This window comes from Rousettus aegyptiacus, unplaced genomic scaffold (assembly GCF_014176215.1).
Source record: "Rousettus aegyptiacus isolate mRouAeg1 unplaced genomic scaffold, mRouAeg1.p scaffold_m13_p_17, whole genome shotgun sequence".
Taxonomy (NCBI): Eukaryota; Metazoa; Chordata; class Mammalia; order Chiroptera; family Pteropodidae; genus Rousettus; species Rousettus aegyptiacus.
In genome coordinates this window covers 25,089,706-25,116,500 of record NW_023416292.1, presented here as the reverse complement: position 1 = coordinate 25,116,500, position 26,795 = coordinate 25,089,706, and the positions used below count along the sequence as shown (strand labels likewise).

Genomic DNA, 26,795 nt, shown 5'->3' with positions numbered 1-26,795 from the left:
CATACACGTGACCTGCTTCCGATGGCAGCGGTCTACGTGGCGGGCTAAAAAATGGGGCCTGACGTTACTGCCAACCTGGAGGCTGCTTACGAGGAGCGTGTGCGGGACAGGGAGAGGCTCTTGGTGCTGATGGGGTGGGCAGACAGGCCCCGGCCAGGGCAACCCCACTACTGAGGAGATGGCTTTACCCAGCAGTCAATGGCGGGAGCCCACACAGGGGCCAGGATGCTGATGCTGAGGTTTTAAAAAGATCTCTCCGGAAGCAGGAGGGAGAAGATCCTGGAAGATAAACGGAGAATAGGAAAGGGGGAAAAATAGCAAGCTCACCACTCTGTAGTTAGGAAAAGTTTTTTCCATTTAATACTAGACTTTCAAGGATTGAGATGCAAGCTTTTTATGCAATTACATCCAATGTTAAAATTGGTAATACATAATTTACAAAGATTAACATCAAAACAATCATCTATTTAGATATGCTTTTGTAAAAAGGAAATATATTAGCAGCATTTATATTTTCCGCAATCACACAGCCTACAGACATGCAGACTAACTGTCTCTATTTGCAGTGATGTAGTGCTTTGCCCCGCATTTCAAACACCAAAACCCGCCTGGCAGCTAGGGGGTTCTTTTTATTTCGTTATTATAAAATAACCGAAAAATAAAAAAAGGCATTAATTTCTACACCAGTAAGAAAAAACAAGTTTTTGCACTTACCTAACATTTGATTGTCTAAAAAACATTTCAGTTTTTAGTCTTTCAACAAAAGAAAGATAAAATGACAGAGCGTAGTGTCTTTTGCTTCTGTTTTCGCATTTTACAAAGTTTTTTTTTCTTTTTTCGTCTTTTTTAAAATTTTAGTGTTTAACACTATTAAAGGAAATATTGAACTTTAAACTCTTTCTTGTCACTTTCCTGCTTTTGACTAAAAGGAGACCCCCAAAGTGCCCCTGCCCCGCCTCCCTCCCACCTGGCTCCCTGAAATGCAAACCAAAAGAAACCACGCCAACGGCTCGGACATGCGATTTTCCCAGCTCCACACGTGAGTATCTCATACCCAGGCCTCTCAGTAATGTACAGTGCTTCTCTACAGTAAGAAAATACTCCAAACTATTTTCTTAATTCTCTTTTTTCTTTAATAAAATATTTATTCTGCGTTTTCTCTGCTCGAGGGGATCTTCGGCATCCCCTGTTCTCTTTTGTTCTGTTTTTTTTTTTTTTTATTATTTTTTTAAATTATTTCCCTCAAGATAGACACAGAAAGGAGGAAAAGAAAAAAAGAGTCAATGGAATGGAAGGTGGTCAATGTCTCTACCCATCAGGTCAGAGCGCCGTCGTCATGGGGAAACGCAGTCGGGGCGGCGCTGGTCCAGAGCCGGGGGAGGGGACGGGGCTCGCGCTCTCGTATTGCTTACTGGTTGGGCGGCAGGTATATATACACATACACATACGTACATATGTACACGCACGCGGCTTGGCACATTGAAACCATCTTTCCTCTTATAAGAACATCTAAAACGTATATGCGTATGTATGTCTGAGAGAAAACAAAGCAAAGCCTTTTCGAATTTACTTTTAAAGAGACAGCATTGTCTGAACTTCCGGCCAAGAGAATGGGAAGGAAGGAAACACCCTGGATAGCCCCCTGACGCGAGGAAGTCATCAGGAGGGTGGAGGAGACGGGACTGGGGGTGGGGAGGACACACTGTCTCTTTAAGAGATGGACACTGAAAACTGTACAATTCAGAAAACAAGAGTAGTGTTTTCAATTGCTAATCTACACTCACAGCAAATACTCTGATAGGCGAATACTGTTCAACAGTCTATGTAGTGACTTTCGTTTGGCGGGGGTTAGAGTTCGTTTTTATGTAGGTTTTAAAATGATTTTCCTTTGAAATGAATCTCCATTCGCACAGCATAGCAGAGACACACTCGAACCACAGCGCATAAACCGCCCATGTGCCGGCGGGGGCCTGGCCTTCCGCTAGAAGAAATACGTCTGGCAGATTGTGAAGGTTAAAACAGGTGATTACAGTAAGTACTGTGCCCTTCTGACCCCATGGGGGCCTGCCCTATTCCATGATTCCGTTTTGGGGAGCAGAGGTAGGGAGGGGGCAGCAGTTACAAGTGCTTTGAGCTGTCAACTCATGTTTCGTTTTGACCTGTCAGCAAGAAGGGAGTGCGGCCCGTTGCTGTCGGGGGCCTGTGGGGAGGCCCGGCCACCGCTCGGGCTGCGGAGGACACACGGGGGCCAGGTCAATCCCTGTGGGTTCTGAGTTACACCTGGGTACAGGAAGCAGCTTCTGAGCAGTGCCTGTGGGGTCAGAGGATGGCACAAGACGCCCAGGCCGGGGGAGGGGCAGCGCTGCGCCGTACCGAAGGTCTCGGTCATTCCCTGCATGCTCCCCTCCTCCCCGCACCCCACGAGCCCTCAGGGTGGAGCAGGAGAGGAAAACGAGATGAGCCGAGCTGGTCAGACAGACCCTCCTCTTCCTCTCCCTTAGCTCCAAGGTTTACTAAGTACCTAATGTCACCAACATGGCCCCGTGCCCTTGCTGGACGGACCCGTGCCACCCCTGTCCACTCAGAGGACAGGAGGCAGGGCTGTACGCGCCGCGGGGTCCCAAGGCCGAGGCCCGCGTGGCTGAGGTTCACTTCCGGAAGCTACTTTCTGGGACGAACAGAGTGCGCCTTCGAAGCTTCCTGCCTGATCCTTCCTCCAGCAAGTAGGTTACGTCGATGGCTGAAAACAGAACCAAGAAGGCTCATCAGATGCCAGCTGCCCCCCTTGTTTCGGACTGAGTGCTAAAGCGGCGGCAGGCGTGTGGTGACCTCCTTCCTCGGCCCCAGGTCAGCAGGAGACCCTGTCACGCCCCGGCCGCACTGCCAGGACGACTGGACGGTGTCCTCTTAGGACCCTTTCCACGCCGGGCGAGTAGCGGCAAGTTGTTCCTCCCCTGCTCTCCCCTCCCCCTCGCCTCCCGTCCTCTCCGACCCCGACGGCAGCCGCACCCCTCTCACCGTTTTTCCCAGGGATTTTGTCCAGGAGGCTGAGCAGGATGTGGTTGAGCCGCTCCCGCTGGCTGTGCCGGCGCTCCTCCGGGGAGCAGGCTGGCTGCGGTTCTTGGTGCTGCTCCTCCGGCTTCCGGCCCCCCTCGCTGGTGTCGGCTCCGGCCCCATCCCGTTCCGGCTCCGCCGGGCTGGGCATCCCATCGGCTGCCTGCTCCTGGCTGGCCAGGACCTCTTCGATCAAGGGCAGGGCATCGTCCTCCTGGCCCAGGTCCTTCAGGGGAGGTTTTGCGCGCTCGGACTTCCAGGACGACCTGCCGGAAGGACGTGCAAACCTGGAGTCAGTCTGAGCAGGTCACTGGCGGCTGGAGGGGACGATGGGCCAAGGCCTCAGGACGGCTGTGACCAGAGCCCGGCAGTCAGCGCCGTGGCTCGGGGCTAGGGAACCTGTCTTGGTGCCCCCCTTGTTATTTCTGAATGAACCACCCCACCTCAGAGCGGGAACACCGCTCGGCTGGCTCTGACCGGCCGCTCCGTGGGCACGGAGAAGCCACGCATAGCCTGGCCGGCCGCTCCGTGGGCACGGAGAAGCCACGCACAGCCGTGCGACACCAACGGCCCGACGCGGGCGCATGCCGGGCGAGGTGCGCGTCTCCTGCACCTCTCTGCGCCGTTCACTGAGCGCTCTGCCTGCGGGGTGAGCTACTGATGGAGGAAAAGCACTTGCTGTGCCCCCGTTCAAGGGAAAAAGGACCCGAAGAGAAGCCTCCGTGCTTAATTCGAGAATGCCTCCCACGTATGGAAGGAGCCGGGCACGACGACCCGGCCGCCCTGCTGCCCCGCCGACCGCAGCCCCCGGGGTGACGCGCCCTGGGATCATGGGGAAGCCTGTAGAAACCTAAAGAAGGGGCTTTTCTGACTCTGTCCAAATCCTCTTCTTTTCCGCCTCCAATCCTTCAAACCTAAACCTGCCCTTGCCGCTGGCTCTACACTAGGCTCCTCCATGGGGAAGTCCGGGCCAGGGGGCAGCTGCGCGGGCAGGGGTGCCCTTGCTCCACGCGAGGACCCTCGCATCCCCGAGACTCACCGCCCTCCGTTCCTCTTGTAGTTGTCAGGGACATAGTGAGGCTGCAGAGAAGCAAAGGGAGCAGTTAGCATGTTGTAGGAGTGGGCGATGCTGGGCCAGATGATCTGGGGCCCACTCAGGGTTAGGGAGGTGGGGAGGGAATGCGGAAAAAATAGGGCTAGAGCGCTTCCAAGCCGGGTGACTGCGTTTACAGCCAGAAGCTCCGTAGGCCACGGTGGCAAAAGACAGGCTCACGACTCTTTTTGCTCCATCCCAACTTTTACGTAGTTAATGCTGGCGTTTCGAAGCTAATCAGTGAGCAGGTGACTGCGCAAGCAAGACCAGAGAACTCCAGATGAGAGGCAGGGCTTGCTGGTGGGCAAAACATGTTAAATAAACACTGTTTAGGAAAATCTGGAAATAATGGGGAAAACAGGGCCATGAGGCTTGCTTTCTGGTTAGACTTCCAAGCGTTTAAATTCCAACAGGCCCACTAGAGCAGACTCCAGGGTGAGGACCGCATCTCCCAGGGCTTCATCACAGCAAAGGGAAGGGTGACCAAGACCACTGTGGGCATCGCGAAATGATCTGAATCCTGTGCTTGCAATGATTTGAGAAATAATTACGCACAGGAGAAAGGCTGGTAATGAGCATGTCAACACGGTTACTTCCGGGGTGGTGGGATGACAGTCACGCGCCACCTGACGACAGGATACGCCTAAGGGATGCGCCGCCGGCCGCGGTCGTGCGAACGCCACAGCGCACGCGCACTGACCCCGCCACGCGGCCTGCGGCACCCCTGGGCGGTCAGGTCCCGCCCCTCCCGGGCTGCGGCCCGGGCGGCAGGTCACTGCGCTGGGCGCTGCAGGCAACTGGAATCCCACGGTGAGGTGTGTCTCTAGGCGCAGACAGGACGCAGTGAGGACCCGGCGGAAGGGCTGGAGGACGGTGCACCCGCGCGGGGCGCCGCCCACGCACGCGGCCGGCAGGCCCGGGGCTCGCTCTGGGGGCGCCAGTGCGCGAGTGCAGAGCGGACGTGACCGGAGCCTTCACACGCACTGCGCGCCTCGGCCACACTCGCTTCTCAACACGACGCGCGAGTCCACCGAGCACGACGCAGACGAAGCAGGCGGAGGCGCGGGGCGCACGGCCGGCGTCGCACGGCCCACCGTTCACGGCGGGCGCTTCCCGTCTGGGCGGACAGAGCGCGCCACGACAGCGGCCGCAGAGCGCGGCGGACGCGTGAGCGGGTGACAGTTCGCGGTCACGACCGCGCCCCGCGGGCCCCAACCGCGCGCGCTCCACGCCACGCGCCCGGCGGCCCAGGGTCTGCGCCGGCATCGCCCCGCGGCGTGGCCGCGAGCTGTGCTATCAGTCAGGGTGTCACTAGGCAGTGGACCTGCTCCAGCTGTGACAATCCTATGCGGCACGTGACTGTACACAATTTTTCTTCTTAATGCTTCTGTACCTTTCACCTTCTGGGTGAGAACGTCCTACATTTCAAATCCAGGGACAGAAAGAAAAGCAGCGAACTGTGCTTGCCACAGGTTTCGCGGGTTCTCGCCAGTCCTTCTCCGCACTTTGTAAAGTTACGGGTGTGGAACACAAAACAAACTCTAATGTGGAGCTCAAGGGCAAAAAACAGAGGTGAGAGAGAAAAAAGGAGGCAAACCTGACTGAAGTAGCATCAGGAAATGGAAAATTTCCTGAGACACAGCTCATGCCAGACTTTGCAGAATAAATGTGCTCATGGGGCTCAGACACCCCACAGAGGGCGAAGCGGTGGGGAGCCCCCGGGGAGCCGCGGCGGGGAGGGGCGGGGCGGGCACTTACGGAGAAGTCTCTCCTGGGGGTGAGCCTCTTGGGGAAGTGGTCGAAGGCGTAGGGCCTGGTGCACACGGGGTAGCGGTTCCGGTGGATCTTGTAGAACAGGTGCGCGGACTTGTCGAGCCGGTAGTCGCAGATGTACACGTCCTGCTCCCTCACGCCTTTGGGTCTCCCTGCGGGCCGAACACTGGGGAGTAAGCCTCCCATCTGCCCCTGCGTCCCCGAGCCACCCTGGGAGCACCACACGCCACCGGGGAGGGAGCACTCGGCCCCTCAGAGGGGAACAGTCAGCACGGCCCGCATCTGGTGGCTGGAGGACAAAGGGAAGTTCCCAGACGCCAGCGCCGGCAGGAGAAAGGGCGCCTGCGGGCCGCTGGGCGCACTGCGGGGCGGCAAGAAATCAGAGACGCAGGTCGTTTGAGCGCTGCGGGCATTCCCGAGGGGGGACTGAGGGAAACACAGAGCGGCCTGAGGGGGACGCTGGGAGAAAAGGGGCAGCGCAGACGAGCAGAGCACGAATGGGAATGCACGCTTCGGGCGGCAGCCGCGGCGCTGAACCGCGTCCACGTCGTCTGGACTCCGCTGCCGTGAGGCCGAGGGGAGGCGCCAGGTGACGAACTCAGCGACAGCCGACAGCCGACACGGACCGACCACCGCGAGCCACAGACGGGGCTGCGTGCCGTGGTGGATCACTCGTCGCGACGGCATCTCTCAGGTCGGCGCTACCCTGACTTTCACCGGGCTGAGCAGCCGGCCCCGGGCACGCGGGGGAGCGCGCTGCGGCCCGGACACGACGCCAGACCGTCCGACTCCACGGCCTGCACCGCTGACCCTGACGCTTACAAAACGACCGTGCTGCATTCGTTTATTGAATAACATCCGCCCCTCGATTGATGCGTTTTTTTTTTTTCTTTTTTGAATACACGGTAAATATTCCCATTTACGCAGACTTTTCATATGCGGTTTCCATTTACATGGTCTCATTTTTGCAGTTCTTTTTCATTTCTGTTACTGGCGATTACTCTTTCTAAAAAACAATAGCTTAACCCAGCAACGTACAAAGAACTAATACTTACTAACACAATTATCAATGATCTTCCTGTTCATCGGATGGAAAATAAAAAACCTTGGATAACAACTGATGTTTTCCGGGATTTTATAAGTATTTTACTGTAGAAGCTGAACATTGCGTGAAGGAAAAATGTCTTCCCTTTAAAATACTTTTACTTTTAGGTACTGCACCTGGTCACCCACATGATCTAGAGCATCCAAATCTACACGTTGTGTATTTGCCGCCAATACAACTTCTTCGATCCTACCTTTAAACCAAGTTATCATTTCTACCTTTATGATTAATTGTATTAAGTTTTAACGGTTCTTTCAATAAATCTGAAAATAACGAATCACAGTTACAGAAGCATGGAATAAACACATCATTTTAAGCAATTTCCAGGACACTGCTTCAGCTGTGAGTGCCGGCTGGAGAGTGGGGCGGCCAGAAGTGCTTGCCCCGGACACGCGGCTCCGAGGACTGCGGAAGGCGGCACTGGCTTTGCCAGCCCATTACATACGCTTCAGGAAGAAGGCTCTGACGGTTTGAATGTAGATGTTAATGAATTACTGGCTGATCATAAATTAACCAATAATAAATTCACTTAATATCTGAAGCCCATGCTGCTGAATAGATATGGCAGTGACCTTGAACCAGCTTCATTCACTGCAGGAAATACTTAAGAAGCTCTTCAATTGGCCACAAAACTTCAAATCTTGGTATTGATCCAAACATCCAAAGAGCCTTAAAATTTCGAACAGATTTTAAAAAATGTTTCAGTGAATTATCAAAGAATCGATGAAACTTTAGCAAAAGATGGGGCTGGGAAGAGAGCATCTCAAAGCGCGAGCGTAAACAATGAAGCCAAAGTTGTGCTTCCAGGTCTTTCCTGCGACGAAGACGGTGACTCTGTGCCAAGTGGAGAGAAGGCGACTGCTTTAGGCCACAGCGCAGACGCCGACAGCGAACAAAATCTACTTTTTTCTTCTGAATTTTCATGGGCATCACTTTGTGAAAATACCTGAAATAAGTATTTTGATACCGACCTATTTCTTTAGTTTTTTTTTTTTTTTTTTTTGGTCTGGTGGACTCTTTTTATGTGGTTTTCTTTCGTGTAAACAAAAAGATGGATGATCCATGTAAATCAGGGACAGACAAATGGAACTGATGATGGCCTTAAGGACCATGGAACGGGTGAGTGAAGGACCATCCGCCCACAAGCAGTAACAGTGCTAAGTATACAGTATTAAAAAATGCTAAAATAATAAAAAAAAAAGTATCACTGAGTACCGGCACAGTTCTCCGAAGCGTCACTGCTGGTCTTGGACAGCGCTTTACCAGACGAGCGAGGAGAAAGGCGTGGGCAGCGGCAGCTCGGTGACAGGAGAGCGCTCCTCGAGGAGCCCCAGCCACTTACCTTTGCAGTACGTGTACAGGTCCAGGACACAGCAGGTCCCCACCACAGCCTCCAAGGGAATGATCTCGTACAGCGGCACCCGGAACAGTTCATTGTGATAGAAACGGCGGGATGGAGAATGGTGGGTTTCGTGGGGCCGGAAATAATGGTGGCCGAAGGCGAAGCGCTCCTCTCTGAAAAAGGAGAACGGGAGAAGGTTGCGGCTCGACGGGCGAGGCCGGAGCATGCTCGGCGCCGCCAGGGGAGCGGCGGGCCCGCGGCACGTACTTCTCGTTCTTCCAGAGCTTCTCGATGCGGAAGATGTCGAGCTTGTCTCTGTTGACGTGGGACAGCAGTCGATAGGACTGACGGACGGGGTGGCCATCAGGGGTGCGCCGACTGTCCCTCATGAGATACACGCAGTCCCCTGGGAAGGCAGAGAACACGCGGGAGGCTGAACGAGTCCTGCGTGAGCGGTCGGGCCCCGCTGACCTGACCCAAGGTCTTAACGGCAGGAATGCACATCTACGACGGCACGACAGAGCTCCGGCCGGTTGCCGAAGGCACATGCTGAGCGCCTCCAGACTGTGACAGGGACACGGGGGGTGGGGGTGGGGTGTCTGTCCCCTGGAATCCTGGATGTCCTTCCCAGTCTTAAAACTTGCTTTGTAACACCCCGGGCTTTCCGAATCAGTTTTATTTGGTGGAAGGGAAAGGCGCATAGGCCTGAGGACCAAAGGACAGAAACCCCTTTATTCTGTCGCTCTCAGAGGCCACACAGGGACAGTAAATGCTATGTGGACAGCAGATACTGCCCGCCACTCAGAAAGTCGGCTGTGACATGAGGGCGAGCCCTGTGCACGCACCTTGACGCAGCAGCAGGTCGTCCCGCAGCAGACAGATGAAGTAGACGCAGCCGGGCTGGGCGTAGTGGGGCCGCGGGATCATGGGCACCTCCTGAGGGGAGCAGAGAGCTGGTGGGGCCGGGCTGGGGCCACACGGCCAGCCCGCGGCTCGCTATCCCAGGGGATGAGAACTGAGACCGCGAATTCGCGGCCGGTGCCGACGGATGGTGAGTCACGCTGACATCACAGGCATAAAAAAGACGAAAGCGCCTGGACTTTGACACTTGGGAAAGTGAAGGCAGAGGACAAAACGGACAGGCCGAGTGGCCCGGACTGGAGGCGGTGGCACCAGCCATGCGGCCGCCCTGCGGCACCTAGAGGGCATGTGCTGTGCGCGAAGGGGACTTGGTCGCCACGACTGGGGAGGCTCCGGCACTGGAGCCCCGGGGCCAGGAGACCAGCGCTCGGCAGCGCGTCCCTCGGGACGCCGAGCTGTCCACTCAGACGGTGCTGCCTGGACAGCGGCGACGTGTCCGGTACCACACGTGTGAACAGGACAGAGCCGAGATAAAAGCCCACACAATACCGTGGCGAGTCACACAGCCGCCGACCCTCCCGGAAAGCGGCCCGACTCAGAGCCCAGGGCCGCACGGGCTGCTCTGCGCACGGGGAGCCGGCGGCGCTGGAGAAAGTGGGCCGCGTGTGGCGCCGCTGTGCCCACGGCCCACGCCCCTCCACGCAGTGCTGAGAAACTGAGGCGGGGGGGGGGGCTGAGTGCCGCATCAAAGGGCGCCAGGGCACCGGCAGCGGGGCGGAGGGGCCGGCTTACCCGGTCCACGGGCCGCGGCTCGCAGCGCTCGCACAGGTAGTGCTCCACGTCGGCGTGCACGCCCATGCAGTCGCAGTGCTGCCACACCTGCGGGAAAGGCGCGTGTGTAGCCGGGGCGCCTCCGGCCTGCTGGCGCGCGGGGGACCACGAGCGAGCCAAGGGACAGGGCAAGCGGCAACGAGCCGAGGGCGGAGCGGGTGAGCGACAAACCAGAAATGGAAAACGGGAATCAGAGGAGAAGGACCTGTCTGGACGCGAGCACGGAGACTGGGTCACAGTGCACAGGTCTGGGCAAATGAAACGTGGGGACAAACGGAGAAGTGCAGAACGCACGAGCAAAGCACCGTGTCCTACTCGCCAACACCACACGGCAGGGACCCGGCTGCGGCCAGAGCCCGCGCCGTGACGCTCCTGCTCGCTCTCGCCTGGTCACATCCTCCCAACAGCCCTGTGTGCAGCTCCCTTTTCCTGCCAGGTAACGCGTTCAGACACCCAGTGGGGCTGCTCGGGTCCCGCCTGGGCTGCGCCCCCACCCCCCCCCCAGGAACTCTCTGCCCTGCACCCCCGGACCGGCGCGGTACAGAGCGCGGTCCTCAGATGCCTGTCGGCTAGCGCGCTGGCCTGCACCCTGCACCCCCTGACCCGCGCTGTGCGCGTCAAGAGCAGCGGAAGGCGGGCAGAGAGAACGGGAGGCAGAGGAAGAAGGGAAGGCGGCTTCTGGCCAAGACGGCGGAACAGGCGAACGCTGGGCTCGCCTCTTTTCACAACCGCGTCAAAATTAAAACTACAGAACAGACATCATTGGGTGTCGCCTGAAGTCTAGCCGAACGGAAGTCCTGCAACTGAGGACACACGGAAGAGGCCACCCTGAGACTGTGAGGCTCAAGGCTCTGAGACGGCCTCCGATGGACAACAAGCGCAGACGCCGCGCGCCGACAGGGCGCCCTGCCCACTCCCCGGAAAGCTCTTTGCGGCAGGTGGAAATGACACGACTGTCTGGAAACCAAGTGAAGAACAAAAGGAGGGAAAGGCAAAATGAAAGAGAGCGATGAGGAGGGAGCAGCACGATTTGGTGAAGGGTGAGGCAGAGCGGAGCCCACGGCAGAGGGCCACCTCACGCACGCCCACCGAGCGAAGCCGCAGGAGGCCCGGGCTGCCGCCCTGAATGTGGCCCCACGCCTGCCAGGGCCGGGCCCCGCTTCCCCTCCCGGACCTCACCATGCACTTGTCGCACTGGATCATGAGGCCTTCGTCCTTGTAGAGGCCACAGATGCAGCGGATGACATCGTCGTCCTTCTCGTGGCCGTTCTCCTTCTCAGAGACCGAGGTCTCGCTGCTGTCTGCCTCGCTCGCTGTCTCTCCCACAATCTCGTCGATTTGGGCCGCTGCCTCGTGCCGGGCGTTGTAATAGGCCTTCCGGAGGCGGCAGACGTCTCTCCCGATTGGGGATTTACGTCCGTAGTACTTCTGAAGAACGCAGAAGAAAGAAGCCATGTTTAGCCTTGTCGATATGGCTTACAAACATACCCGAAGAGGAAGCAGGGTTTGCTTAACCCTCCCACCTCGGTTAACGGATCTCCAGTGCCATCAAAAAACAGGGCCAGGCAGCTGAAAACAACTTAAACGGAACTAAAATGAATTAACGTCACGACCTGCACGGTAATTTTTTCCACTTGGTTTATTGTTCTGCCATTGGACTTCTTTCACGGGCCTTACTGTCCACTCGATAAAATACACAGGGACCAAGAATATGAATGTCCCAAGAATGACGCTGTAGAGAAGCTCTGCATTCGCCTGTGCCTTGCAGGTCTCAGGGACAGAGCTACGAGTTTAAATGCACACGGAAGCCGAGTTCCGGTAGGATTCGCCCCCTAATTCGCGACGGCTCTAGTTCTCCTCCCGCCGGTCTGTTTTCCTCATTCCTTGTCTTCAACCTCGATTCTTCCCTCACCTAGTAGCCTCCTTTACTCTTCCGACACCTGTCCCAGGTATTTCGAACTCACTGAGTTTCTTCTGTGCCGTACAACACTCCGCCCTCCCCTTCCAATCGGGTCAAACCCACCTTCTGAGTGTCACCCATTGCACACCTGCTCGCGAACACCCCCACTGCGGTCTGAAGACACGTTTATAACTGAACCTGTGTGTGATTTAAATGCAGTGAGATGTCCGTCCTGTGCAAGTTACTAAGGTTTAATACAAAATGAGGCTTTTACAAAAAGTGCTTTTTTGGGAATACGCTTTAACCTTCCATTTTTTGTCATATCATGTCTCTACTGCACGGGAGCCCACGATATTCAGCCTGCCGTAACCCTTAGGCTGAGGGCACTCGGAAAGGACCACGGACAGAGGAGGTGGCAGCCCCGGAAGCGCTCTGTCCGCAGAGGCGCTGGGAGCTACCTCGGCGTTCCGGAAGACCTTGAGCATGTCGGCGTCGAACGCCTCCACGGTTTTGTAGCAGCCGGTGAGGAGCTGCTTCTCTATAGTGGACAGGTCCAGGGGCTCGGCGATCTTCTCGTAGTAGTCGGCGTTCCTGGAACGCAAAGCCGGGGGTCAGTCCGGCACACAGCGCGTTTCTAAAATGCACATGGTTCCCACGCACGGAGCTTACTTTTTCTTTGGGGGGAGGTTCAGGAGCGGTGCCGCCAGCGCCTGTCGGGAGGAGTCTGCAAAAGAACGCACGTGTCAGCAGGGTGCTCGGGCGGCGAGCCCTGCGTCTCACCCCCCGATTAGAAGTTAGGGGGGAAAATCCAAGTCTTTCTGAGGCCTGCCTATGAAAAACGCAAGGATGTCCCAGAAACGTGGGCAGCTAACGGCAGGGACCGGAAGTCCTGAGTGATGAAGGACAGAGCGTCCTGCAGGCGACGTTGGCGGGTCACGGGGAGTGAGAGGTGGCAGTGGACTGAGGCAGCCGGGCCGCTCAGGGCAGATTCCGAGTCGACGAGTCTCGTTACGAACCCTAAACTGTCACTGTTCTCATCCAAAATGTGTTTCCTCAATCTTGTTACTATTATGCTGTTGTTTTGGATTCGACGCGACTCCAGATAATGAATAATTTAGTATTGTACCAGATAATGAATAATTTAGTATTGTAAATATTTTCTGGAATCCTTTTTCTTGTAACGGTTACTTTGTATTTACAAAAACAGAATTCATGTGCCGTGGGGCTACTTCTCACTCGCTACCTTACTTCCTTTCTAGCGACTTAAGATGTAGAGAGAAAAAGCCTGTTGCTTCCTGCCCAGGGTGCGGTGACATGTGGATGTGATCTGCGGTTTCTCACTGGGCAGGTGGGGCCAGCTGAGAAGGCACAGCGGGCTCTTTTGGGAATGTAAAGGCTATAGGTGTCACAAAACTTCATGTTTTAGGACAGGCTGGTCTTCGCTTTCATCTCTATTACCTTAGGTTAACTATAAAAAGCCACTAGAATGCAAGTATAAACAACAGACAGAAAGAAAAGGGAAAAAAATTTCTTCAGAAATTAGGGAAAGGAAGAAAGACCAGCCGAAGCTGATGGCAAAAAGCAGCATCATTTGTTAAACTCTCTCTCGTCTTAAATACCTCCAGATTTTTTTTTTGGTGGTAAAAAGTCACGTACATTACCAAGCCACCTGTCCAAAATGAACTCCCCTTCCCCACCTTCACCCTCTGCACACACCCAGAAGGGATATGGTAAAGGGGGTGAAGGTGCTTGCACAAAAACGCCTTTAGAGGAATTTTCTTGCAACTTTATTCCTGTTCCCTGATGCAGACCTTAGGGCCTGTGAACCCTCCAAATACGTGCAAAATTATGTACGTGCATTTTTGTAGGGAAAGGATCCACAGCTTTCACGCTCACAAATATCTGTCCAGAAAACTGATGTGTTAGATCTAGCGATGCAAACGCAACAGCCCCGAAGACCTCGACCGGTCCCGACTCTAAGCTCCGGTGTGAGGAGAACTGAGTAGCCTCCGGAACTCCTAGCCCTGAACGGCCGTTTGTTTTGGGTCCTGGATGCCTCCGGTGGGGGCAAGTGACACGAGTGTTTAGAACGGCCACGAAGAGCATCCGGGGGCCGCGGTCACCTTTGTAAGAGATGATGCCGTCGCAGATCTCCTTGAGGATCTGGGCCAGGCGGGCCGCCCGCGCCACCTCGACGTTCTCCTCTGCGGCCGCCAGCCGCCGCGTGCGCACAGACCGGGCTGTCTGCAGGGCGGAGAACTGGGTCATGAAGACGTCTGGAAGGGCAAAGTGACAATGAGCTTCAAGAAAAGAGGAGCTTGCGGCGGCTTCCTCTCTCCTTCCAGGAAACCGGGAAGCATGGCTGGCACCAGACAGGCAAGGCTGCGTCCCGGCCTCCCTGTCGCAGGCTGTGTGACCTTGGGCAAGCCACCTCACACTGTGTCTCGGTTTCTTAACTGTGAGGTGGCGCCTGCGGCGGGGCTTCCCTCGGGAGGTGCCCATGCGGGTTGAGGATCTGCTACGTATCCCGCATCGAGGGGCCTGCAGGCCACGGTGAGGCCCGGGCCCCTGGGGGAAGCGGGTTCCTTCTCCTTCCCAGAAGTAGGAGGAAGCCGAGAGCTGGGAGGGGCAGTTGCTGCCGACCGACACCTGTAGGACACCTGGTCGTGCGGATCTTAACTTGTCTGGCCCGGACTAAAAGGAGCCGGGGGAAGGCTGGCGGCGGCCGCGCTCAGGGCCCCCGGGCCGCCCGCGGGCCTACCGGACTTGATGTTGCCGTCGTCCCGGCAGATGCCGCTCCAGCGCGCGTACAGCGCCGCCGAGTGCACGCTGTCGCCCGCGCGCTTCACCTCCTCCTGCTTCTGCCGGATCTTCTCCCAGTTCCGGACCAGGAACACATGGTGCTTCAGCACGAAGTTCCTGCGAGGGGGAGGGAGGCGCGGCCCCGTCGCTCACTCCGCAAGCGCTCGCGCGCCTGCGCCGTGTGAGCCACGCGACGGCGCTATAAATGCTCAGACGGTGCACACTTGCCATCTTACGATTAAACAACGAAACGTGATTCAGTTTTGCATCTTGATTCCCCCCCCATAACGTTTCCTCATATTATTTACAAATACCTTCCAAATACAATTTAAAAACTGCAAAAATTTTAGCAATTGCAGCAGCCTGACTTGAAGGTGGAGCTTTATGGAGTGTTTGTACATCCTGGAGAGGAAGCGGCCAGGATGAAGGGCCGGCTTAGCATCCGTTAGGAGAAGGAACCGAACGGGCGAATGAGAGCAGAGGCCCTTAAGACGGGGGCGCGCCGGCACACCGCGCTGGCCGGCCCCTGGCGCGGCGCTCTGAACACGGGCGGCCCACGTGTCTCTCGACTGACCCTACACAATTCTGATGATTCCATAACTCGGTTTTCCCCCAGTACACATAAAAAACATGTGACCTTGAATAAATCTCAAACTATGGGCCTCAGTAAATGGAGATTACTTGTGACGTCACCTTTATAAACTATCAATGCCTGGGTTTCGCCTTCAAAAATTCTGGTTTAAGTGGTCTGGGTTGTGGCCTGGGCATGAGGAGTTTTTAAAAGTTCCTTAGGCAGAAAGTTAAAAAAAAAAAAAAAAAAAAAGTTCCTCAGGCTAAAGTAGAGAAACACTGGATTAAACCATCTGTTTTACTTAAGTTTAAAATGTCTATCACTCAAAGTAAAACAGGATAAAAGGGGCTAAAATTGTAGTAAAGTCACAAACAAGGATAAACTTTCTAAGATACTGGAGTGTGCAGTCAGGGGAGATGTCTACATCTTGAAGGACAAGATGTGTACGTTTACTTTGCTTCCGTCCGTCATGAACAAATCTTATCTGAAAACATGGAAGAGCAAAAATGGTCACTGAAGAGCCTTCTTATTGCTCTGTCACTGTGTTAACCAGGCAGACTCGGCACCTTCTCTGTGCCGTCAGCCCCTCCGGCAGGCTGGTGCAGCCCACGCGGCCCTTCTCCGAATGTTTTAGAAGCATTTTAAAAGTAACTTATGATTTTAAGTAATTTTAATACACAGGATTAAAACAAAACTAAATATACTGAAATGTAGTTTTCAGAATGTTAAAAAAAACCATGGAATTGGGACACAGAAACATGAATTTTTAAAACATGGTAAGATCTAGCTGTGGGTTTACGACGACAGTGGCCGAGGCAGAGATGAACGCAAGTGATATTCTGAGGTGTTTGTGAAACTGCAAACACTACACACACACGCTCGTTTTTGTGCCTACAGGTCACATCGGAAGGAAGGCTGAACTTCCGTTAGACATTAGGGAAAAGAGACATGATTCCCCCCATTTGAGTTCACAGACCCCCTGAGCCCCGCTCAAAGACGACCTGCACGTAAGAAACGGCTCAGCCCCACACACGCCTGGCCTCACACCGACACGCCAGCCACGTGCCGCAAAGCGCTCAGGAAAACGCGAAAGCTCTTCACCTCTCTCGATTGGACATTGGCTTCATCTGTAACTGGGGGGTCAATCTCGTTGGAGTGTTGACATTTTCACTGGGTTCCTCGGAGAGGTGGCCTCTCTGAAAAACAGATGGATCAAGCCGCAGGGGAAAAACCATCAGTCGGGTCCCCCCGGATCATGTGAGAGCCACTGTGAAGGCGCCACCCTTGCTAGTGCCCGTATTTCACACGCCTCCCGCGGCTCAACGAGAAAAGGCCGAGACGGTCACTCACCCTCTTCTTCAGCTTGTGCTTAGATTTCCTCTTCTCTTTGGACCGCGTGGACTTCCTGTGAGCGGCCACCGGCTGGCTGCCTCTGCTGCTGGCCAGGCCGTTCACGCGCTGGCTCTTGCCCCCGATGATGCCCCTGCACTTCTCAAAGCCGCACTTGCACAGTTGCTGTGAAGGGAGAGACGCTGTCAGCCTGCGGCCCCGGGGGCGCATCCCCCAGGATGCCCGCGCACCTGGACGCCCGCGGCACGCCCGAGTCCCGGAATTTCCACGCGGAGGAAAACACTGATAGAAAGCAAAATAAGCAAGCATGGGCCTCCACTGCAGCGGAAAAGAAAGAGCACACACCGGGAACCCGTCACCAGAGCAGGAAGGGACGGACTGGACGCTGAAGGGCGAGGGCGACCTCTTCCCGCAGAGTCCGAAAGAACGCGGGGCCTCTGTGCCCCTGACACGTGGCGTCAGGAGTGAAACACTGTCTTCCCCGAGGTGCTTCCCAGTGGCTCCAGTCAGTGACGGCTGCTGAAGGCCCGCGCCGCACAGAGCGACGTGACCCCCCCCGTCCGACCGCCCTCTTGGGTTTGTTATTCGTACCTGCTTTTCAACGTTGAAGGAATGGAAGTTGTAATCGTAGGTGAGTTCGGTCCCAGCGGGCATGTCCCTCAGAGCATACAGTCCGATCCGGTACACGCCGTTAACAGACCTGCAGACGGAGGCGCGGGCGGAGACTCAGCGCCGCGCCCGGCTCCCGGCCCGCCTGCTTCTGACCCCGGCTCGAGTCTCCCGGCCAAGCTCTCCACATTCCGTCTACCTTCCATTCCATTCCACCCAACGTGCTTAACGCCATCAGTTTTCTGGAACACGTGCCCTACGCGGTCCATTAGGATAGGTCATAGGGTTCCTGCTTGGGAGTCGGGGTCCCTCTAAAACAGGCTTCAGTCTCCTCACGATCTCCTCCAGCTCACCTAACCCTGTCCACTCCTGCCAGCTTCCGGCCCCCACTGCTGCGCGACTGCCTCTTCTGTTCTACTTCACACGAAGTTGTTAACGACCTTCTGCGCACTGTCCTGGATGCTTTATTCGGCGGTCCCCAACCTGTGTGGCACCAGGGACCGGCACTCCTGCGAGAATCTAAGGCCTGACGGTCTGAGGCGGAGCCGAGGCGGGGGAGCTGGCGCTGGGGAGCGGCCGCAGACACAGAGGCGGCTTCGCTCGCCCGCCCGCCGCTCATAGGCCGTGGACTGGTACCGGTACCGGTACCGGTCTGTGGCCCAGGGGTTGGGGACTCCTGCTTTAGATATACTAATTATGGCATTTTGTTGTACTAACTTATTTAATCCACCCAACTACCATGTAACAAAAGGTACTACTTACTGTTGGCTAGCACTACAACCCCCATTTTCTAAATGAGGCTGAGGCAGAGAGGGTAAGTAACCTGCCCACAGCCAACAGGGCCAACAGACGGGGACGTCAAGTTTCAAATCGAGGCCGTCTGGCTTCAGAAGCGGACTTGCCACGCCACACCGATGACAGGCCAGCTCACGAACCCTCACGAGCCCTATGAGACCGGCACTGCGAGTTCTATTTCATACGCGAGGTACTGGCGGCTTATAGGTTTCGTTCACGGTCACACACAGCTGCATTCAAAGCCAGGGGGTGAAGCCTAGGCTGCCTGATCCACGGCTGCCCCCCTCCCTCCTGCCTCCCTGACATGCGGGACGCACTGAGGGCTGGCCTGCATACTGCCCTAGCAAATGTCGATTTCTCTCACCTTCAGTTTTTGGTATTTTTTAAAAATTCACAAAGCATTTTGTCTATACATACAGTGGGTAGCAAACTATGGCAGACAACCTCACCCCATGTCTTTGTAAATTCTTATGGGCACACAGCTAGATCCCTAAGTTTGCTGATGCCTGGTCTACGCCACGGTATTTAAAATCGGACTCTATTCTGCACTGTATTACAATTTTGGAAGGAGGTATAACTTACATGGAGTGGAACACACAAATCTTAGCTGTACGGCGTGCTGAATTTCACAAATCTGTACACCCCGTCATCTCCCAGAAAGCCCGCTCTCTCCCGCATCAGCACCGTCCCCAAAAGCCCTGCCCCCACCCTGCTCCCTTCACAGACCAGTTTCACTTGTTTTGAACTTCAAACAAATGGAACCGCACAGAGCACACCAGAGTACGCACAATCCCACACCCATCTCCTCACCCAACACACCGCTGTGTAACGCTTCAGCACACAAACATAACACAATGTATATGCCTGTCCCACTGTGGGTAAACATTTGCGTTTACCCACCGTTTCTAGCTTTTGCTTAGAAACTGCTCACGTGAACACTCACACACGTCTTTTGAACATGATGCACTCCTCTGGTCAGGCATACGCTGCGGAGCGGGGCTGTGGGGCTCCTGGGCACATTGGGCTTTGGGAGGTGCTGGGGAACGTTTGGGAGAGTGGGTGCACCAACTCGCACCCCAGCCAGCGCCCGAGCCAACACGCTGAGTCGTCACTCTTTGATCACAGCCATTGTGGAGGGTTCGACTAATGCTTAGCAACAAGCACTCCTCTACATGCTGAGCGACCGTCCGGTTTCTCTCTCTCGTGCCTATGCTTCTACCTATTTAAGAAACGGGACCTTTTCTTATTGATTTGTAGATGCTGGATTTTATCCAGAAGCAAGGCCTTGGTCAGATGAACACACTGCAAGTATTTTCTGAATGGCTTGTTTTTACGCTCCAAATGTGATCCTCTGATGAACAAAGATGGTTAATTGCATCAACTCTGTCCCTTTACAGTGCTATTCACGCCCCGTTTAAGATACCTTTATGTCAAGTCTATGAACACATTTTGTATGTTTCCTTCTAGAAATCTGTTTTGACTGCGATATTTAGGTCTACGATCCACCTTCGATTACTTTTTGTGAGTGGACTGAGGTAGAAGCTAAACCGACTCAGCATTAGTTATTAAAAATCCATCCTTTCCTGATTTGCAGTGGAACCTGTCGTAACTCCGGTGACAAAACGTTTATAGGTGTTTGCCTGAACCTTCATCTATCAATCTATCCCAAGCAAATTCCTACTTGAATCAGTGAACCACTACAGTAAGTCTTGAAATTTGGTAAAGTCCGTAAGTTTTGTTTTTCTTCAAGATTATCGTGCCTTTATTAGGTCTTTTGCAACTGATGTTTTAGAGTCAGCTTGTTAATTTCCATAAAAATTGGATGTTGACTGGATTTGAATTTTATAGATCTACTTGGTAAGATCCGACATCTCAAAAATATTTTTAACCCATAAAAACGGCATATTTTTCAATTAATTTAGCCTCCCCCCCCATGTCTGGTGTTTTCCAGTATGGAGGTCCTACAAACTTTCGTTAGATTTATTCCTTAGGTGACTGTCTTTTAAATTTCACTTTCTACGTGGATGAGGGTAATATATTAAAATACATTAAGCATACTGATGTTATACACTAACCTTTCCACCTATCTTGCTAAAGTCTTATTTATAATAGTATATGGACTTTTATTTCCATGTATACAATCACGAAATCTGTAATGACAGCTTAATTTTTTCACTTCTAATCTTTACCTCCACCCCGCCCCCTTTCTTACTGCATTGGTTAGGACACCCAGCACAAACTGGAACAGGAATGCTGATAGTAAACATCCTTATAGGTTTATTAGAGTCCCTTTGGCAGGCTTAGTTCTCTTTGATTCCTAGTTTGCTGTGTTTTTATGACCAATAGTGTTAAATTTTGTCAAATGCTTTTTCTGCCCCTCATGTTATATGATTTTTTGCCTTTATTCTGTTAATGTAGTATAAATTAAACTGATTTTTCTGAATGTTAAACCAACCAGCCTTTAAATCCTGGAATAAACCCCACAAGGTCATATTAACCTTTTTATATATTGCGAGATCTGATTTGCTAATATTTTATTTAGGGTTTTTGTGTCTATGTTCATGGGAGATACTGGCCAATATGTCTTCTTTTAAAATCCTTGTTAGTTTTTGGATGAAGGCCATGCTGGCCTTATAAAATGGAAGCATTTATATAAGATTGGCAGTATAGGCATTATTTTTTTAAGTATGTGGAAAAATTACCAGTGAAGACATCTGAGTCTGGAGTTTCTTGTGTCAGAAAGTTTTAATCATAGATTCAATTTCTGTGGTAGATATTCAGATTTTCTATCTCATGTTGTTTTTGGAATTTGGCACACTTGTCAAAAATCATTTGACTGAATACGTGAGGGTTTATTCCAAAGCTCGCTCCATCCTGTCCCATGGGTCTACGCCTGCCTTCATGCCTACACCACATTATTTTGATTGCTGCTGGTTTGTAGTAAACTTTGAAATCAGGAAGTGAGGCCTCCAGTTTTTTTTTTTTTTTTTTCAGGACTATTCTGGCTATTAGGGGTCCTTTGAGATTCCACATGAACTTTGGAATGGGGTTTTCTGTATCTACCGAAAAAAAAAAAAAATGCCATTGAGATTTTGACAGGGGCTGTACTAAATTTGTAGACTGCCTGGGTAATGTTGACATTTAAACAATATTGTCTTCCAATCCACAGATATGGGATATTCGCATTCATTTATGTCTTTAATTTCTTTCAGCCATGTTTTGTCATTTTCATTGTATAATTCTTTCACCTCTATGGTTAATTCCTAAGTACATTGTTCTTTTTGGTTTTTTTAAATAAATTAAATAGTTTTTGCAATTTCCTTTTCAGATTGTTCACTGTTTGTGTATAGAAATGCAGCTGACTATTGTGTGTTGACTTGTTTCCTGTTACTGTGCTGGATTCGTGAGCTCTAAAGGCTTCTGTGTGTAGCCTTTAGTATTTTCAAAGTATAAGACCATACCATATGAGCACAGAGATGATTTTACTTCTTCCTTTCCAGGTAGGTTGCCCTCTGTATCTCTTTGTGGCTAGACTGTTCAATACCATGTTGAACAGGAGTGATGAAAGTAGGCTTCGCCGGGTTCTGATCTTAGAGAACAAGCGTTCCGTCTTTCATTACTGAGTATCATGTCCGCTGTGGGGTTTCCACATTTTAAACATTATTTTAAGGTCGCTTCCTTCTCTTTCTATTTAGTGGAGCGTTTGTATCATGACGGGGGCCCTCTACACATTCTGGCTGTGAACCCCTCAGCGGGTACACGACCTGCGCGGGTTTTCTCCTGGTCTGCAGACTGCCTTTTCGTTTCGCTGTTGGTTTCATTTGCTGTACAGAAGCCTAAGTCTGTTGTAGTTGCGCTTGTTTATTTTTGCATCTGCTGCCTTTGATTCTGGCGTCAAACCCAAACATCATGCCGAGACTCCCGTCGAAGAGTGTGTACCTCGTCACTGTGCTGTCAGCTTCCTATGTGCCTTCCGGGTTCCTTGTCCTTCACCGCCTGTATTTGTTTTCTATAGTAAACAGCTGATTTTTTGTAGTGTGATGTTTAAACTCCTTAATTTCCTCTTGTGTACATCTACAGATACTGTCTTTGTGGCTACCACAGGGATTACATTTAACATCTTAAAGCTGTCACATGTAATTTTAATTTATAGCAGCTTAACTTTAGTAATATAAAAACTCTGTTCCATTACAGCTGTCTCTACCCCCCCTTCTGGGTGTTAACGTCACAAAATTACATCTTTATATATTGTGTGCACGAAAATATAAACAAATAATTCTTTGAAATGCATTAGTTTCCTAAATTATGTAGAAAACAAGAGCCGGAGTTACAAACCAAAGTTACTAACATACTAGCTTTGATACTAATAATTGCATCTTTTCCTTCAAACGTGTTAGTTTCTTAAATCATGTAGAAAACCGAAAGTACAGTTACAAATCACGGTCACGCTAACGCTGGTTTTCAGAACTGCCTAGTGTTTACCGTTGTTGAGACCTTTGTTCTCCATCTGGCATCAAAGGACTATCTAGTGCCCTTTCATCTCACCTACAGGGCTGGGAGCCTTTCTTGCAGGGCACGTTTAGTGGTCGTAAACACCCTCAGCTTTTGTTGACCTGGAACATCTTCGTTTCCTCTTCAATTCTGAAGGGCAGTTTTGCCAGATATAGGAATCTGGGTTGACAGTTTTCCTTTCGGCAATTCAGATCTACTGGCCCACTCTCTTCTGGCCTCCAAAGTTTCTGATAAGAAATCTGTAATGTTTTTAAAAATCTCTTATATGTGATGATGTGCTTGTCTCTCTCTGCTCTCAAGATCTGCTCTTTTTGAAAATTTGATTATAATGAGTCTTTTGGTTTGTGTCTCTTGGGACTTCATCCTAATTAGAGTGTAGTGAACTTCTTGGATGTTTATCACCATGTCTTTCATCAAATTCGGGAAATTTTCAACCAGTATTTCTTTGAATACTGTTTTTTCCTCTGTTCTCCTCTGGGCACCCATGAAGCATACACTGGTTTGCCTGATGGTGTCACAGGGGTCCCTTAGGATAGATTTTCTTTTCTTCAATTTTTTTTACTTTCTGTTCTTCGGGCTTGGTAATTTCTATTGTCCTAATCTTCAAGTTCGCTGATTCTTTTCCCTGCTCAAATCTGCCGCTGAATCCCTCTAGTGAATTTTTCCTTTCAATTTTGTACTTTCTAGCTCCATTTTTTTTTTTTTAAGGCTATCTCTTTATTGACATTTCCATTTTGTTCACACATTGTTTTCATGACTTTCTCCACATCTTCCTTTAGTTCTCTGAGCAGCTTTAGGGCAGTTGTTTTATGTCTTTGTGTGATATATCTGCCATTGTCTTTTTTAGGGACAAATTCCGTTGAATTAATTTTTTTTTCCTTTGAATGGGCCATTCTTTCCTGTTTCTTTGTATTCCTTGTGATGTCAATTTGAACACTGAATGTTTGAATCTAATAATGTGGTAACTCTGGCAATCAGACTGTCCCCTTCCCCAAGGCTTGCTGCGCTTTGTTCCTGTTTTTGTTTCTTGTTTGTGGTTGCTGTAGGTTATCGCTGGGCCAAGGATCAGCCTGAGCTGTAAACTCAGTGTCTCCTTATGTCCTTTCTGAGCCTCTCCTTGGATATGCACAGCCATTTTGCATTTACCCCAAACATGCAGTTGTTTCTGAATGTTCTAGTCTTTACTGCCTGGCTCCTGGAAGGGGAAAAGTGAAACATGAAGGGGGGAAAAAGAAGACACTGGCCCTTGCGATTTCCTGTGGGTTGGTTACTTCGGCTGAAGGGAGAGGGGCTTCCGGCGGTGGCAGCAGACGTGACGACGGCTGCCTGCCACTTCTGTGCCTCTGTGATCAGAAGCAGGAACCGATGATCAGAACAGAGGTCCCTAGTGTTTGGAGCACAGGGTCCTTCTCACCCACCTGGCTCATGCAAGCTGCTCTAGGAATGCTCGGACAGCTGCTTGCCATCTGGCTAGGGGTGGAGGATGGGCAGCTGCTACTGCTCTGAGAACTCATACTGACTGAAACAAACGGCAATTCGTGATCTACGCCTTCCCCTGGAAGTTGCAAGCCTTCAAAAGACTTCGGAATTCCAAAACTGTTCATTAGTCAGATTGCGCTAACGCAACTGTCTAAGATGAGATAGATTTCTCGTGCTTCCTACTCCACCATCTTTCCAGAATTCTCTATCCTACTCTCCTTACTGAATTGTTTCTTACGTACTTTTTCCTTCTCAATTACATTCTAATCCACAGTACTTGTTTTTATTTCTCATTATGACAAATCCAAGTGTAATGAATATGCTGAAAAAAACTGATATGAGAAGAACCATGTAACACAGTGCCTGGGAGATACTAAGAAGTCAACAGATGCTGAGTATTATCATTATGCTATTATGTATGTAATTGCGATGTTCTGGGGGTGAGCAGTTAGGATGAAGTGAAGAGCGGGCAGCGGCTCCCTCTCGGCCTGGAGGGCCGGGTGTAACCGGGAGCTGCCCGAGCTGCTCCGTGCGAGCCGGCTGGCGTGAGAGAGATCAGTCCCTGGATGCCCTCGACTCCTGCTCTGCTGGGTTCTTGGCTTCCCCGTCCCCTGCTTTCTTACCATTTCTGCATCTCACAATTCGGGTCACAGCTGTGGTTGATGAATCGCGCCTCATTTCCCATGCGGTAACTGTCAATCACCATCCCACTGTCCAGGTTCAGACAATAGTGGTCGCTGTGATTATGATACTGCTCGATCATCCTGTTCCTGAGGAGGAGAGAAGTGATTGAAAGCCGCTTAATGATCGAGCTGACAGTCGCTGCGAGCCTTCCGCTGTCCACTCCGAGCTGGCCCCTCTGCCGTTTCCCGCGGAGCATCACGTCCCACTGTACCTGAACTCCTGCTCGCTGACAACCTCCCCTAGGTATTCAATGATGAACTGCCCCGCTTTTAGGGGTTCTTTGGTTCTGATTCCCCAACCTTTTTCTTCAGCTCGAAATCGTTCTAGACACTGCACCCACTCATGCCTCTGTATCCTCTGGTTACAGCACTGCTCACCACAGGGGCAAGTGTTGGGGGAACACTCAGCGAAGATCATTCTAGAAAGAAAAGGAATAACTATATTAATTAACACATGCCTTCATGAACCCAATTTATGTTTTACAAGAATCTTTTAAATGAATATATGAAATTATCTTAACAAGGTTAGACTGGTTAATAAGGTAATAATATATAACTTCAAATTTTAATAATGCTTAAAACTTCTAAGCCAAGTTGCAAACGCTGAGTGCTTCCTGTAAATGATTAAGCTAGCTGTCCACTTGGCATCCAGGTAAAGCCATCACACGCAGCTCTGTGCTCAGGGCAGCTGGACCGGCCCGCAAAGGGGATGGCAGTCCGTGGTCACACTGCACTCTTGTTGTGAAGTAGCTCATGGCCATCCACAGAGGTTTTGTTTAAATTGTGGTAAAAAACACATAATTTACCATCATGACCATTTTTAAGCGCACGAGTCAGCACACTCACACTGTTGTTTTATGGGAATTTCCCATCTCATCGCTGTGCACGACATTTCCATATTAGAAAAAAAGCATCTGCTGTCTATACGACCAGCTGAACAATTTATGATCTCTGGTGAATAAACAAGTAAAAAAGTCTGAACACAGTGATGAAAGCTGTTAGCTTACATCTTCTCGCTGTTTCCCTTTGTAAATTTCTAGATCTTTAATAGAAGCCACTTTGCTTTGGTGGGTGGTTTAGAATCCCAGTAAGGCTATGTAGCATGATTAGAACAAGGGAGGACTGAAAATATAATGGTAGAGCAAAATATCCCATTATGTTTATATGCATAACTCACAAATCCTGTAAAGAAAATATTTAACAGTATACAATTTAAAGTACTTCCAGAGTCCTTTGATTTCTTCTTCAAACAAATATCCTCATCTAAAGGGAAAACAGCACCTAGTGTCAAATCACATAATGAGGAGTTAGCAAAGTATCCACTGGACTGTTTTTCAACTTAAGACAATCAGCTTAACTTGCGAAAGAGACGCTGCCTTACTGTCAAATTCGCCACCTTTATTCTTTCTTTTGCCAGTTTCTTTGCTGCGAGAATCCTGTTGAACACCCCTCCTAAAACTGCCCTCTTTTGGGGGGCCTTCCAGATCTACGATAATGGATTTCCCATCTCTTCAACAATGACTCTTCTCCTTTTTTAAATACAGGAAGCCCTTTTCCCTGTCTATCTTCCGTGGCATATTCCTCATTCATCTTTTCTTTAGAAGCTCCTTCCTTTCGTGGTTTCAACTGTGACCCCCATTCGTAACACCCTGCTCGTGTTTTCATCACACCTCATAACACACACGCTACACTTGCGGTGAGTAAAAAAGAACTGAAATGCAAATACAATAGGAAGCTGCGGGGAAAAGACTTCGCTTTTTAAAAGCTTCTGCCAGAACCATCATTCAGCGACTGCTAAAAATCTAGTTTCTAGAGGTGAAGCACTGAAATGCAATCCGTTCGTTCTGACAACCAACGTAAGCCCTTTATTTCTTTATATAAAAAGTAGAACATGTTTCTATTCATTGTGCCTAAAAATCAAAATTGTAAATTTACCAAAGACCGAAAGCAGACGCTGCAAACTAAGATGTGAAGTCTCTCATTCGGCAATATAAATTTCCAGTACCTTTAACCAGATACTGCCCTTGAAAACGAG

The 26,795-nt window shown here is 51.4% G+C and overlaps 1 protein-coding gene across 10 annotated transcripts in view; it reads right to left on the bottom strand.

The window, feature by feature from the left end:
* Positions 1-337: 337 nt before the first annotated feature.
* Positions 338-26,795, bottom strand: part of ASH1L (ASH1 like histone lysine methyltransferase) — an 83,674-nt gene continuing 57,216 nt past the window's right edge. For 7 of the 10 annotated variants that reach the window (XM_016166148.2, XM_036234817.1, XM_016166150.2 and 4 more), the window contains 18 exons: positions 24,973-25,179; positions 24,701-24,847; positions 17,274-17,382; positions 16,683-16,847; positions 16,434-16,528; positions 14,721-14,878; positions 14,083-14,235; positions 12,629-12,683; positions 12,418-12,550; positions 11,239-11,487; positions 10,021-10,107; positions 9,213-9,303; positions 8,635-8,773; positions 8,368-8,540; positions 5,906-6,072; positions 4,094-4,134; positions 3,019-3,320; positions 338-2,740 (listed from right to left, as the gene is read on the bottom strand). In XM_016166148.2, coding sequence (XP_016021634.2) covers positions 2,649-2,740; positions 3,019-3,320; positions 4,094-4,134; positions 5,906-6,072; positions 8,368-8,540; positions 8,635-8,773; positions 9,213-9,303; positions 10,021-10,107; positions 11,239-11,487; positions 12,418-12,550; positions 12,629-12,683; positions 14,083-14,235; positions 14,721-14,878; positions 16,434-16,528; positions 16,683-16,847; positions 17,274-17,382; positions 24,701-24,847; positions 24,973-25,179 — 2,563 coding nt within the window. In that variant the 3' untranslated portion in view covers positions 338-2,648. Of the gene's footprint in view, positions 2,741-3,018; positions 3,321-4,093; positions 4,135-5,905; positions 6,073-8,367; positions 8,541-8,634; positions 8,774-9,212; positions 9,304-10,020; positions 10,108-11,238; positions 11,488-11,514; positions 12,158-12,417; positions 12,551-12,628; positions 12,684-14,082; positions 14,236-14,720; positions 14,879-16,433; positions 16,529-16,682; positions 16,848-17,273; positions 17,383-24,700; positions 24,848-24,972; positions 25,180-26,795 lie in introns of those variants that run through there. The other 3 variants (XM_036234819.1, XR_004955207.1, XM_016166153.2) reach the window with 3 other exon arrangements.